The sequence below is a fragment of the Nerophis lumbriciformis genome, linkage group LG30, assembly GCF_033978685.3.
Source record: "Nerophis lumbriciformis linkage group LG30, RoL_Nlum_v2.1, whole genome shotgun sequence".
NCBI classification, from domain to species: domain Eukaryota; kingdom Metazoa; phylum Chordata; class Actinopteri; order Syngnathiformes; family Syngnathidae; genus Nerophis; species Nerophis lumbriciformis.
In genome coordinates, this window is record NC_084577.2 from 32,267,772 (window position 1) to 32,283,571 (window position 15,800).

The 15,800-nt window shown below is 43.7% G+C and overlaps 1 protein-coding gene across 2 annotated transcripts in view; it reads left to right on the top strand.

Annotated features, from left to right (window-relative positions):
• The window catches only part of usp32 (ubiquitin specific peptidase 32), a 66,389-nt gene extending 51,281 nt beyond the window's left edge, over positions 1 to 15,108 (top strand). For both annotated transcript variants that reach the window (XM_061934096.1, XM_061934099.1), the window contains 6 exons: positions 1,307 to 1,427; positions 3,356 to 3,547; positions 7,516 to 7,657; positions 7,970 to 8,727; positions 12,511 to 12,603; positions 13,900 to 15,108. In XM_061934096.1, the coding sequence (XP_061790080.1) occupies positions 1,307 to 1,427; positions 3,356 to 3,547; positions 7,516 to 7,657; positions 7,970 to 8,727; positions 12,511 to 12,603; positions 13,900 to 14,073 (1,480 nt within the window). In that variant the 3' untranslated portion in view covers positions 14,074 to 15,108. The remainder of the gene's footprint in view (positions 1 to 1,306; positions 1,428 to 3,355; positions 3,548 to 7,515; positions 7,658 to 7,969; positions 8,728 to 12,510; positions 12,604 to 13,899) is intronic.
• The last annotated feature ends 692 nt before the right edge of the window (positions 15,109 to 15,800 follow it).

The following is a 15,800-nucleotide window of genomic DNA, read 5'->3' on the forward strand; positions in this document are numbered from 1 at the left end:
TTGAAACGGATGGTTGTAGTGTGGAGGCAGGTAGCCAAAACCAAATTGAAGAAGAAACTGAAGCTATTGAGCCATATCGCTTTGAACCGTATGCAAGCCAAACCCACGAAACCGACACTAGAGCCAGCGACACGGGAGAAAGCGAGGACGAATTTGGCGATGGCCTTCTAACCAACGATTGGTATGTGTTTGTTTGGCATTAAAGGAAACTAACAACTATGAACTAGGTTTACAGCATATGAAATACAACAACATGCACTTTGAGAGTGCAGACAGCCCATTTCAGGCGCGCTAAGAACATATATTTGTCCACCATTTCAGCACTCAGGTTAACATACCTAAATAGACACAAAATACTGCATTACACAAGACTACCCCAATGTACTCGAACGATTGAAAAAAATAAATGTTTTTAAGCTAAATTATTGGTAAACACAGTTTATGTATAATCATTTACTTAAAACCGCGAGTAATGAATAAAGTTTTCATCAATTAATATATTCTGTAGACATACCCTCATCCGCTCTCTTTTCCTGAAAGCTGATCTGTCCAGTTTTGGAGTTGATGTCAGCATCTGCTTTGAGTGTGGCAGGATATCCACACATTCTTGCCATCTCTGTCGTAGCATAGCTTTGGTGGGTAAAGTGTGCGGAACAAACCACTCACCATTTCCTCGGCTTTCCCCACAGCCTCGTATTTTCAACAAATGTCGTCCCATTTCTTGCCACTTTGGCATCTTTGGGCCACTGGTGCAACTTGAATCCATCCCTGTTGGTGTTGTTACACCCTCCGACAACACACCCACGAAAGTGAGAAAATGGCGGATTGCTTCCCGTTGTGACGTCACAACCTCTGAGAGCGAATAATAGAAAGGCGTTTCATTCGCCAAAATTCACCCATTTAGAGTTCGGAAATCGCTTAAAAAAAGATATGGTCTTTTTTCTGCAACATGAAGGTATATATTGATGCTTACATAGGTCTGATGATAATGTTCCCCTTTAAACACATGTAAGAAATATACACGTGTACAATGATGTTGAAGAAGTACATGATAGTACTTTATTTGTCCAGGTTCTGTAGTTGAAGTAGTACATGATAGTATTTTGTATGTGTTCAGGTTCTGTAGTTGAATAAGTACATGATAGTACTTTGCATTTGTTCAGGTTTTGTAGTTGAATAAGTACATGGTAGTACTTTGTATTTGTTCAGGTTCTGTAGTTGAAGTAGTACATGATAGTACTTTGTATTTGTTCAGGTTCTGTAGTTGAAGTAGTACATGATAGTACGGTACTTTGTATTTGTTCAGGTTCTGTCGAGGCTGCATGATCGCCTGTACTGAAGAAGAAGTTTCTCTGGGTAATTCCTACATTTCTGTGGACTGGGACCCAACTGCTCTGCACCTCAGATACCAGACTTCACAGGAGAGGGTGAGTTGTACTCTCTAGTAGTACTACTACCACAGGAAGTATCATACTCTCTAGTAGTACTACTACCACAGGAAGTGTCATTCTCTCTAGTAGTACTACTACCACAGGAAGTATCATACTCTCTCTAGTAGTACTACTACCACAGGAAGTGTCATACTCTCTAGTAGTACTACTACCACAGGAAGTATCATACTCTCTAGTAGTACTACTACCACCACAGGAAGTGTCATACTCTCTAGTAGTACTACCACCACAGGAAGTATCATTCTCTCTAGTAGTACTACTAACACAGGAAGTGTCATTCTCTCTAGTAGTACTACTACCCTAGGAAGTATCATACTCTCTAGTAGTACTACTACCACAGGAAGTATCATACTCTCTAGTAGTACTACTACCACAGGAAGTATCATTCTCTCTAGTAGTACTACTAACACAGGAAGTGTCATACTCTCTAGTACTACTACCACAGGAAGTGTCATACTCTCTAGTAGTACTACTACCACAGGAAGTATCATTCTCTCTAGTAGTACTACTACCACAGGAAGTATCATTCTCTCTAGTAGTACTACTAACACAGGAAGTGTCATTCTCTCTAGTAGTACTACTACCCTAGGAAGTATCATACTCTCTAGTAGTACTACCACCACAGGAAGTGTCATACTCTCTAGTAGTACTACCACCACAGGAAGTATCATACTCTCTAGTAGTACTACTACCACAGGAAGTCTCATTCTCTCTAGTAGTACTACTACCACAGGAAGTATCATACTTTCTAGTAATACTACCACCACAGGAAGTATCATACTCTCTAGTAGTACTACTACTATTGAAAGTATCATATTCCCTGGTAGTACTACTACCATGAAAAGTATCATACTTCATAAGACATGACATATTATTATGTACCTGACGTGTGACTATGTACCTGACGTGTGACTATGTACCTGACGTGTGACTATGTACCTGACGTGTGACTATGTACCTGACGTGTGACTATGTACCTGACATATTATTATGTACCTGACGTGTGACTATGTACCTGACGTGTGACTATGTACCTGACGTGTGACTATGTACCTGACTTGTGACTATGTACCTGACGTGTGACTATGTACATGACGTGTGACTATGTACATGACGTGTGACTATGTACCTGACGTGTGACTATGTACATGACGTGTGACTATGCACCTGAAGTGTGACTATGTACCTGACGTGTGACTATGTACCTGACGTGTGACTATGTACCTGACGTGTGACTATGCACCTGAAGTGTGACTATGTACCTGACGTGTGACTATGTACCTGACGTGTGACTATGTACCTGACGTGTGACTATGTACCTGACGTGTGACTATGTACCTGACGTGTGACTATGTACCTGACTTGTGACTATGTACATGACGTGTGACTATGTACATGACGTGTGACTATGTACCTGACGTGTGACTATGTACCTGACGTGTGACTATGTACCTGACGTGTGACTATGTACCTGACTTGTGACTATGTACATGACGTGTGACTATGTACCTGACGTGTGACTATGTACCTGACGTGTGACTATGTACATGACGTGTGACTATGTACCTGACGTGTGACTATGTACCTGAGGTGTGACTATGTACCTGACGTGTGACTATGTACCTGACGTGTGACTATGTACCTGACGTGTGACTATGTACCTGACGTGTGACTATGTACCTGACGTGTGACTATGTACATGACGTGTGACTATGTACCTGACGTGTGACTATGTACCTGAGGTGTGACTATGTACCTGACGTGTGACTATGTACCTGACGTGTGACTATGTACCTGACGTGTGACTATGTACCTGACGTGTGACTATGTACCTGACGTGTGACTATGTACCTGACGTGTGACTATGTACCTGACGTGTGACTATGTACCTGACGTGTGACTAGGTGGTGGAGGAGCACTGCAGTGTAGAGTTGTCACGTCGCTGCCAGGCAGAACCCATCAGTCTCCAAAGTTGTTTGAAGGCGTTCACCAGCGAGGAGGAGCTGGGAGAAGATGAACTCTACTTCTGTTCCAAGTGCAAGAATCATCGACTGGCCACCAAGAAGTTGGACCTCTGGAGGCTTCCTCCTATTTTGGTGAGTACTACTACTTCAAATACTGCAAAATGTATTTCTACAAGTCATTGGAAGTGGTATTTGAAGTACTATTGGTGTGTACAAAATATAAAATAGTGTGTACAAAGTATAACATAGTGTGTACTATTAGTGTGTATAAAGTATAACATAGTGTGTACTATTAGTGTGTACAAAGTATAACATAGTGTGTACTATTAGTGTCTACAAAGTATAAAATAATGTGTACTACTTGTTAAGTTAAAGTTAAAGTAGCAATGATTGTCACACACACACACACTAGGTGTGGTGAAATTATTCTCTGCATTTGACCCATCACCCTTGATCACCCCCTGGGAGGTGAGGTGAGCAGAGAGCAGCAGCGGTGGCCGCGCCCAGGAATCATTTTGGTGATTTAACCCCCAATTCCAAGCCTTGATGCTGAGTGTCAAGCAGGGAGGTAATGGCTCACATTTTTATAGTCTTTGGTATGACTCGGCCGGGGTTTGAACTCACGACCTAGCCATCTCAGGGCGGGCACTCTAACCAGAAGGTGTGTACAAAGTATAAAATAGTGTGTACTATTAGTGTGTAGAAAGTATAAAATAGTGTGTCCAAATTATGAAATAGTGTGATACTATTAGTGTGTACAAAGTATAAAATAGTGTGTACTATTAGTGTATCCAAAGTATAAAATAGTGTGTATTATTAGTGTGTAGAAAGTATAAAATAGTGTGTACTATTTGTGTGTCCAAAGTATGAAATAGTGTGGTACTATTAGTGTGTACAAAGTATAAATAGTGTGTACTATTAGTGTATCCAAAGTATAAAATAGTGTGTACTATTAGTGTATCCAAAGTATAAAATAGTGTGTATTATTAGTGTGTAGAAAGTATAAAATAGTGTGTACTATTAGTGTGTCCAAAGTATGAAATAGTGTGATACTATTAGTGTGTACAAAGTATGAAATAGTGTGATACTATTAGTGTGTACAAAGTATAAAATAGTGTGTACTATTAGTGTATCCAAAGTATAAAATAGTGTTTATTATTAGTGTGTAGAAAGTATAAAATAGTGTGTACTATTAGTGTATCCAAAGTATAAAATAGTGTGTACTATTAGTGTATCCAAAGTATAAAATAGTGTGTATTATTAGTGTGTAGAAAGTATAAAATAGTGTGTACTATTAGTGTGTCCAAAGTATGAAATAGTGTGATACTATTAGTGTGTCCAAAGTATGAAATAGTGTGATACTATTAGTGTGTACAAAGTATAAAATAGTGTGTACTATTAGTGTATCCAAAGTATAAAATAGTGTTTATTATTAGTGTGTAGAAAGTATAAAATAGTGTGTACTATTAGTGTGTCCAAAGTATGAAATAGTGTGGTACTATTAGTGTGTACAATGTATAAAATAGTGTGCATGTCAAAAGTATGAAATATTGACTACAAAACTTTGAGGAGGTCAGGGAATGTTTCACATAGTCTTAATATTCAATGTTTTATCTTTTATACTTCATAGTGTAGCAGCCCTGGGCTGGAAGCTGTTTCTTAGTTTGTTGTTGTTTTCTACATGGCGGCAGGTCAACAAAAGAGAAGTCATCAAAACAAAAGCACAATGAACTGACATGTTGAAGAAAATGTCAGAAACTAAATCCAATCATATTGAATTGTGTCTTGTCTAAGGGTGGGACAAGTTCAGAATATATCCAATCACAGCTCTTTAATGGCCTACATTGAAAGAGGGGTGGGGCTTGGTTAAGAATGTGAGCCAATCAGATGCTTTTACTTGCGAGATCAGGAAGTCACCGCCAAAACCAAAAGGCGAGGCTTTACCATGTTCCAAGTGGTACATGCGTACCCCCGGGTGAAAGTGAAGAGGACACTTTCAATGTTATTGCTATGATGCCATCAGCAGGCGAGTCACATCCATGCAAATGTAAGTCAAATCTCCTATTTGTTGCGCCAAAAACTGGTACCCTGCCAAAATGTGATTCCTGCGGCCACACTAGTGCGTTTACTGCTTTGAGTTGAGCTGATTTGGAAGATGCCATCACAATGGAACGCATCACCTATCAAGTCAGAGGGAGAGATGGGCCGAACACTACCAAGAACTGCACTCTCGGGAGACTACTTTCACCATGTAAAGCACCTGCTCCCTGCCCGTCATGGATGAGCTGGATGTGCCGCCCGCCACTGAGGAGCTCAGCAAGGCCATTGACTCTCCAGCCAGTGGCAAAAAGCCCAGGAAACCATGGCATCTCTCCCGAGGTCGTCAGTCAGGCCTCCTCGACCACCTCCTGGAGCTCTTGCTGCAGTGCCGGGAGGAGGGAGCGGTTTCTGGAGACATACAAGATGCCAATATCATCACGCTCTACAACAACAAAGGTGAATGCAGACATTGCAACAATTATGGCGGTCTAACCCTCCTCAGCTTTGTTCGCCCGCGTTGCATTGAAGAGACTCCAGCATCTCGCTGAGCGTGTTTATCCCGAAGCGCAGTGTGGGCTCAGAGCGGAGAGATCCACAGTCAACATGATCTTTTCCCTGCAAGAGAAGGGTGGTGAGCAGAGACTCCCCCGTGCATTGCCTTCTTAGACCTCACCAAAGGCGTTCGATCAGGTCAGCAGGCCAGGTCTGTTCACACTTTGCAAAGAGTTGGATGTCCCCCCCAAAGCTCTTGAGGATCATAAAACTGTTCCACAGGGACATGCAGGGCACTGTCCAATGCGATGGGTTTTTTCCTCAGACGCTTTCTCGATCAGAGCAGAGTCAGGCAGGGCTGCGTCCTTGCGCCGACACTCTTCGGCATCCTGTTCTCTCCGCTGCTACAATGTGCTTTCAGACAATCTGAAGAAACCGTGTGCATTCACACCCAGGGTGTTTAATCTTGCACACCTCTGCTCAAAGACAAAAGTGACAAATGTCCTCATTGATGAGATGCTGTTTGCTGACGCCCCGACAACACAAACTGAGGCTGGCCTACAGGAGCTCATAAACTGTTTTGCTGACGCCTACAAAGAGGTTGGTCTCACAATCAGCAGAAAGGTGACCAATGTCCTCTGCTAAGACGCCAGCCACGCTCCTTATATCTCCTTTTGGTGACAACACACTGGATGTGGTGGAGGAATTCATCTACCCTGGGTCTACCATCTCCAGAAGCCTCAACCTGGACACTGAGCTGACCACCAGAATTAGTATAGCCGCAACAAACATGGCCCGCCTATCAAGGAGTGTGGGACAACTCCATGCCCACGGCCAACACAAAGATCCCAGTTTATCAAGCCTGCTGTATGGTGGTGAGAGCTGGACCCTTTACTCCCGGCAGGAACGCAGGCTCAACACCTTCCATCTCAGCTGCCATCGGAGGCATTTCATGGCAAGACCACATTTCAAACCAAGAGGTCCGAGCCCGGCTCGGAACCATTAGCATGTTCACCCTGCTCACCAAGAGATGCCTGTGCTGCTTGGCCATGTCACCCGCATGCAAGATTGCAGAATCCCCAAAGACACCTCAAGGAGGACGATGTGATGCCAACAGGCTTTGAAAGAGTGGCAGGAGACTGCAACGGCCGGCAACTTGTCACTAGATCAGCCATGCAGACGGCAGAGCAGAAGAGAGACAGGCAGTGGGAGGAAAGGAGACGCAAGAGGGCAAATAGTTCAGATGACGCGTCTTCACATGCAGCACATGGAACAGGACCCGCCGTACTAGGATTGGCTATTCCACCACTTGATTGACAAACTCCATTGTCTGCCAAGACATAAGAATGCCAAACAATAATAGTCATCAAATAATTAGCTTCAAAAATGTTGGTCTCTCAAGTTTTGAGCTGAACTTGGGTGGCCGGTCTGGTGTTTCAGCCCCCGGGCCGCCAGTTGATTAGTTCTGAACTACTGTGAGAAGAAATGTTTCTCAAGGAGGTCAATTGAATTCTTGTTTACAGGCAAATTGTTGTTGTACTCAACCTGACTGCTTGCTTCCGTTTCAGATTGTCCACCTGAAGCGCTTCCACTTTGTCAATGGTCGTTGGATCAAATCCCAAAAGATTGTCAAGTTCCCGATGGAGGACTTTGACCCCAGCACCTTCTTGGTTCCTAAAGACCTCGACCAGCGCTTGCTTCATTCCCACTGTGAGTACATGCTGAACATCTCTTTCTACCTAACCCTCCTAGTTTCTCACTCTTGCACATCCCCTAAGGTAGCAAACATGGTTTGTGCCTCCTTGTTCTTCGCATGTCTCTTGTGCTTCTTCTCTGGGGCCTCACTTCTGTATCCCATGTGGTTTATCAGGAAGGACATCACACAGTAAATGTTACATTTAACGCACGCCAACACTCATTGATGTGGCACAAGTCCTTCTCATGAACCTTTCAGCCCCCCTCGGACCTGCAACATTAAACATTTAGAGAGTTTAAACCTTTTTTCTTGTGCTTTCCCAACAGCTTCTTCTACCTTCAGCAAAGGGTTCCCACCTTCCCTGAGCGGGAGCAGTAGCCCCAAGGCGAGCGCTGGAGACATCAAGCTATGTGCACATGTGTCCCACCTGAGCAGCACACCTGGCCTCTCCAGGAGCAAGGAGGAGCAGCAGGAGTGTGCTGAGGCTCAGCCACAGGGACACAAGATGCAGGGTCCACCTGGAGGGGATGAGCAGTTGGAACAGCCGGATGAGTCAGTGGGAGCGTATTCCATGGTCTCCGCAAGGCACACTGATGACATCATGCTCCCCCACACTGATGGCATCATGGTCCCCGCAAGGCACACCGATGACATCATGGTCCCCGCACGGCACACCGATGACATCATGGTCCCCGCAAGGCACACCGATGACATCATGGTCCCCGCAAGGCACACCGATGACATCATGGTCCCCGCAAGGCACACCGATGACATCATGGTCCCCGCAAGGCACACTGATGACATCATGGTCCCCGCAAGGCACACTGATGACATCATGGTCCCTGCAAGACACACTGATGACATCATGGTCCCCGCAAGGCACACGGATGACATCATGGTCCCCCACTCTGATGACATCATGGCCCCCCACACTGATGACATCATGGCCCCCCACACTGATGACATCATGGCCCCCCACACTGATGACATCATGGTAAACGGCGTGAACTCAGACTGCAACACTCGGCTCTCCTGCCAACAAAACAAGTGCTTGGAGTCCATCTACAACCTCTATGCAATATCCGTAAGTACTGATCATTTTCCCTTCTCACTAATCTACTAGCGTACTGTACTACACGGGCTGTAGAGCACACCCACCAAATTTGAGAAGAAATATGAGGTGAATTATATTGACTTTTGTCTAGACACTCAAAGTGTTTTACGTAGTGAAAGCCATGACCTAAGTTCCATTAAAGCCAGTGTGGGTGAAGCTGGGTGCAGGTGCCCAAGAACACAGCAGCTGGTGGATGTGGGAATTGAATCTGGATTCCTTAGGTTGCTGGCATGGCCGCTCTACCAATCGAGCCACACAATGAATATTTTTCCATGTATTAGCCGCCTAGTGCGATCCACACCCTTGCACTCAGAGCCACATCAAGTGTCCAGTAAGTGGCGCTCTACCACCACAGGTGGCGTCAGAGCCTTAAAGCCTCTATGTTTCTATGTCTCGATGACCACAGTGTCTCTATGTTTCTATGACCACAGTGTCTATGTCTCTATGACCACAGTGTCTATGTCTCTATGACCACAGTGTCTATGTCTCTATGACCACAGTGTCTATGTCTCTATGACCACAGTGTCTATGTCTCTATGACCACAGTGTTTATGTCTCTATGACCAGTGTCTATGTCTCTATGACCACAGTGTCTCTATGTTTCTATGACCACAGTGTCTATGTCTCTATGACCACAGTGTCTATGTCTCTATGACCACAGTGTCTCTATGTTTCTATGACCAGTGTCTATGTCTCTATGACCACAGTGTCTCTATGTTTCTATGACCACAGTGTCTATGTCTCGATGACCACAGTGTCTATGTCTCTATGACCACAGTGTCTCTATGTTTCTATGACCAGTGTCTATGTCTCTATGACCACAGTGTCTCTATGTTTCTATGACCACAGTGTCTATGTCTCGATGACCACATTGTCTCTATGTTTCTATGACCACAGTGTCTCTATGTTTCTATGACCACAGTGTCTATGTCTCTATGACCACAGTGTCTATGTCTCTATGACCACAGTGTCTATGTCTCTATGACCACAGTGTCTATGTCTCTATGACCACAGTGTCTATGTCTCTATGACCACAGTGTCTATGTCTCTATGACCACAGTGTCTATGTCTCTATGACCACAGTGTCTATGTCTCTATGACCACAGTGTCTATATTTCTATGACCACAGTGTCTATGTCTCTATGACCACAGTGTGTATGTTTCTATGACCACAGTGTCTATGTCTCTATGACCACAGTGTCTATGTCTCTATGACCACAGTGTTTATGTCTCTATGACCAGTGTCTATGTCTCTATGACCACAGTGTCTCTATGTTTCTATGACCACAGTGTCTATGTCTCTATGACCACAGTGTCTATGTCTCTATGACCACAGTGTCTCTATGTTTCTATGACCACAGTGTCTATGTCTCTATGACCACAGTGTCTATGTCTCTATGACCACAGTGTCTATGTCTCTATGACCACAGTGTCTATGTCTCTATGACCACAGTGTCTATGTTTCTATGACCACAGTGTCTATGTCTCTATGACCACAGTGTCTATGTCTCTATGACCACAGTGTCTATGTTTCTATGACCACAGTGTCTCCATTTTTCTATGACCACAGTGTCTGTGTCTATGACCACAGTGTCTATGTCTCTATGACCACAGTGTCTATGTCTCTATGACCACAGTGTCTATGTCTCTATGACCACAGTGTCTATGTCTCTATGACCACAGTGTCTATGTCTCTATGACCACAGTGTCTATGTCTCTATGACCACAGTGTCTATGTCCCTATGACCACAGTGTCTATGTGTCTATGACCACAGTGTCTATGTCTCTATGACCACAGTGTCTATGTCACTATGACCACAGTGTCTATGTCCCTATGACCACAGTGTCTATGTCTCTATGACCACAGTGTCTATGTCTCTATGACCACAGTGTCTATGTCTCTATGACCACAGTGTCTATATCTCTATGACCACAGTGTCTATGTCTCTATGACCACAGTGTCTATGTCTCTATGACCAGTGTCTATGCCTCTATGACCACAGTGTCTATGTCTCTATGACCACAGTGTCTATGTCTCTATGACCACAGTGTCTATGTCCCTATGACCACAGTGTCTATGTGTCTATGACCACAGTGTCTATGTCTCTATGACCACAGTGTCTATGTTTCTATGACCACAGTGTCTCCATTTTTCTATGACCACAGTGTCTGTGTCTATGACCACAGTGTCTATGTCTCTATGACCACAGTGTCTATGTCTCTATGACCACAGTGTCTATGTCTCTATGACCACAGTGTCTATGTCTCTATGACCACAGTGTCTATGTCTCTATGACCACAGTGTCTATGTCTCTATGACCACAGTGTCTATGTCCCTATGACCACAGTGTCTATGTGTCTATGACCACAGTGTCTATGTCTCTATGACCACAGTGTCTATGTCACTATGACCACAGTGTCTATGTCCCTATGACCACAGTGTCTATGTCTCTATGACCACAGTGTCTATGTCTCTATGACCACAGTGTCTATGTCTCTATGACCACAGTGTCTATATCTCTATGACCACAGTGTCTATGTCTCTATGACCACAGTGTCTATGTCTCTATGACCAGTGTCTATGCCTCTATGACCACAGTGTCTATGTCTCTATGACCACAGTGTCTATGTCTCTATGACCACAGTGTCTATGTCTCTATGACCACAGTGTGTATGTTTCTATGACCACAGTGTCTATGTCTCTATGACCACAGTGTCTATGTCCCTATGACCACAGTGTCTATGTGTCTATGACCACAGTGTCTATGTCTCTATGACCACAGTGTCTATGTCCCTATGACCACAGTGTCTATGTGTCTATGACCACAGTGTCTATGTCTCTATGACCACAGTGTCTATGTCACTATGACCACAGTGTCTATGTCCCTATGACCACAGTGTCTATGTCTCTATGACCACAGTGTCTATGTCTCTATGACCACAGTGTCTATGTCTCTATGACCACAGTGTCTATATCTCTATGACCACAGTGTCTATGTCTCTATGACCACAGTGTCTATGTCTCTATGACCAGTGTCTATGCCTCTATGACCACAGTGTCTATGTCTCTATGACCACAGTGTCTATGTCTCTATGACCACAGTGTCCATGTCCCTATGACCACAGTGGCAACAAGGAGGCATAAATAACGTTAAATAACATCAAATGCATGTGTTAACTTACAGGTTGAGCTTGTTCTCTGTATGCCATTTTACTGTCCACCCTGTTTCCTTTCCTTTGTTGTTTTTGGCGGACGGCACCATACGCCAATAAAACTAGCGTGACGGCCCCTAAATTGACTGTGGTGAATGAGGAGTGTGTGGATCACGCAGGGCGACATCTGACTGACTAAAGTCTGACTTTGAAGAAGATGGTATTTGCACATCCTCGGTCTTGATTAATCACGTGTGTGTGGAGTTCATATTGACACTTTCCAAAAAATGCCACGTTGTCTACAATTGAAAATGTCATCCAACAAATGAGGGCACTGAATGGATCTGGACCGTCCAGCTGGTCTTGGAAGATCTTGTCATTCATGCTCCTCACCTTAGTCTGAGAGGACGGTGCAGGATCCAAAGTCTTGCTCCTCTACAGCCTTGACAGCAGTGCTTTGGCTTTGTCGTGGTGCAGAAACCATGAACCTCTGCCAGCACAACAACAGTCATTGGCACATTGTGTTCTTTATGTGTCCTAAAGGTTTTTTGTGTTTCTTGGACTTGTGTTGAGTTGTGTGACATCTCTGTGCCTCCACAGTGCCATTCAGGAATCATGGGCGGGGGCCACTATGTAACCTACGCCAAAAACCCCAATGGCAAATGGTACTGTTACAATGACAGCAGTTGTAAGGTAAGTGTCACACACAAGTACCTCCATGACTCACATACACACTCCATAGCAAATAGAAGGTCGGCCCCCTGCTGATTTGGTAAGTTCACCCTGACAGTCCAGCATTTTTATGGCACTTTGGTTTAGTGTCAAAGAAAAAAGACAATACAAAGGTTATAATCTATTAGTGGGGAAGGACTGTGGGAGACTTTAGCATCCTGAAGCTGTTCCTCGGTCTGTTGGTCCTCCATCACAAAGTCTTTAGCCTCGTCCCAGGTGCCAGGAGACTGAAGAGGGATAGAAGGGTGGTAGGGGTCCTGTGGATTAGTGCCAGATCTGGGCTGTTAGCTCCCTGCATGACCCGCGTCAGAACCTAGTCCCCAATGTCGGCAGTAAGTCAAACGGGTTTCCACTGAGGATTGGACTTCGCCAGAGCTATCCTCTGTCACCATTTTTATGGACAGAATCTGAAGGTTCAGCCAGGACGTTGAAGGTTTCTGGTTTGGTGGCTACAGGATTGAGTCAGGGAGAAAGGAAGAAATGGTGGGATTGTCAGGTGGATTGGTGCGGCGTCTGCAGTCGGTCCGTCGTGGTGAAGAGAGAGCTTTAGCGGTGTTGCTGCACTCAGAAGAAACTCTTTCTAGACTGTTTGTACCGCGATGGTTAGCCAAAGCTCACAACCGTAGGTGAGTAGAGGTCGTGTAGGGAGGGAGAGGGTGACCAATATTCCTTTGGGTGGTGGTGATGCTCCTCTCTAGTACCTTTTTGTGCAGTTGGCGACCTACGCAGAGATTCAATACATCAGCAGCTTCCTTCAAGGTGATCCTCCTGAGGATCCTCAGGTTGGGCCGTCCTTGTGGTTGCCAAGGTGTTGGAGCTCTATCTGAGGTCTGCATCCATGTGCACGCCCAGGAACTTAAAGCTTGGCACCCTTTCCACACCTCCCCGTTAATCAGATTAGTCTTCCTTCTCCTGTAGTCCACAATCACCTCCTTTGTCTTGGAGATGTTGAGGTCCAGGTCCAGGTTGTTATCAGCACACCACCTCACCAGTCTCTGAACCCCCTCCCTGTACTCCAGAGATCAGTCCCACTGAATGATGTCGTTTGCAGATTTGACCATGGCGTCGTCTGGGTGAGATGCAGTTGTGGGTACTAAGTGTGGAGCAGAGGGCTCCGTACAAACCCTGAGAGCTGAAGTTAAGGCTGAGGACTGTAGAGACCCGAGGCCCAACTCTGGTCCCATGGTCGGACAGGAAGTCTCTGATCCAGGACTCTGCTGTTGTTAGTGACTAACTGAATCCATGATCTTCTTGCAGGAAGTACATTCTGCGGAGATTGACACCGACTCGGCGTACATCCTCTTCTACGAGCAACAGGAAGTCAATTACTCCCACTTCCTGCCAAGGACTGACGGCAAGAAGATGGCCGACACCAGTAGCATGGATGAAGACTTTGAGTCGGACTACAAGAAATATTGTGTCCTCCAGTGATCCACTTGCTCTTCCAAGTAGCAGGTGTAATGTAGAGAATGACTAAGTATTATTCTCATCATACATAATATTGTAAAGAATGACTAAGTATTATTCTGATCGTGCATAATATTGTAAAGAACGACTAAGTATTATTCTGATCGTGCATAATATTGTAAAGAATGACAAAGTAGTACTCTGATCGTGCGTAATATTGTAAAGAATGACAAAGTATTACTTTGATCATGTGAAATATTGTAAAGAATGACAAAGTATTACTCTGATCATGCGTAATATTGTAAAGAATGACAAAGTAGTACTCTGATCGTGTGTAATATTGTAAAGAATGACAAAGTATTACTTTGATCATGTGAAATATTGTAAAGAATGACAAAGTATTACTCTGATCATGCGTAATATTGTAAAGAATGATAAAGTATTACTCTGATCGTGCACAATATTGTAAAGAATGACAAAGTCTTACTCTGATCATGTGAAATATTGTAAAGAATGACAAAGTCTTACTCTGATCATGCATAATATTGTAAAGAATGACTAATTATTACTCTGATCATGTCTCCTTCTGCTTGATTGGAAGGAAATAACCTTTTGAAGAAGGAGTGACAGCACTGGACTCTTAGCGCACTTTGCCAACACCCTTAGCCCCTCCCCCTGACATTGGTACTCCCCAAATGTACTTGGTGACTCTGAACTATGTACATACTTCTTCTGTGTACTTGGTGACTCTGAACTATGTACATACTTCTTCTGTGTACTTGGTGACTCTGAACTATGTACATACTTCTTCTGTGTACTTGGTGACTCTGAACTATGTACATACTTCTTCTGTGTACTTGGTGACCCTGATCTAAGTACATACTTCTTCTGTGTACTTAGTGACCCTGAACTAAGTACATACTTCTTCTGTGTACTTGTGTGGCTCACTGGCAGCCAAAAGGGAGAAAAGAGAAACAAAGACTTCCAAATGGAACTGACTCCAAATGTCCTCTTTTTTTTTTTTTACTGCTGAGTCATCATTAAAGAATAATGACTGTATGTACATCACGTGTACTTTATGGACATCACGTGTACTTTACATCACATCACGTGTACTTTATGTACATCACGTGTACTTTACATCACATCACCTGTACTTTACATCACATCACGTGTACTTTATGTACATCATGTGTACATTATGTACATCACCTGTACTTTACATCATATCACATGTACTTTACATCACATCACATGTACTTTATGTACATCATGTGTACTTTACATTACATCACGTGTACTTTATGTACATCATGTGTACTTTATGTACATCACCTGTATTTTACATCACATCGCATGTACTTTACATCACATCATGTGTACTTTATGTACATCATGTGTACTTTACATCACATCACGTGTACTTTACATCACATCATGTGTACTTTATGTACATCACATGTACTTTAAATCACATCACGTGTACTTTACATCACATCACGTGTACTTAATGTACATCATGTGTACTTTACATCACATCATGTGTACTTTACGTACATCACGTGTACTTTACATCACGTCATGTGTACTTTATGTACATCAAGTGTACTTTATGTACATCACGTGTACTTTAAACACATCACATGTACTTTACACACATTAAGTGTATTTTTTGTACATCGCGTGCACTTTATGTATGTCAGTGTGTACAATTGTCATGATGACGACTGTCAGTGTGTACATTAGTCATG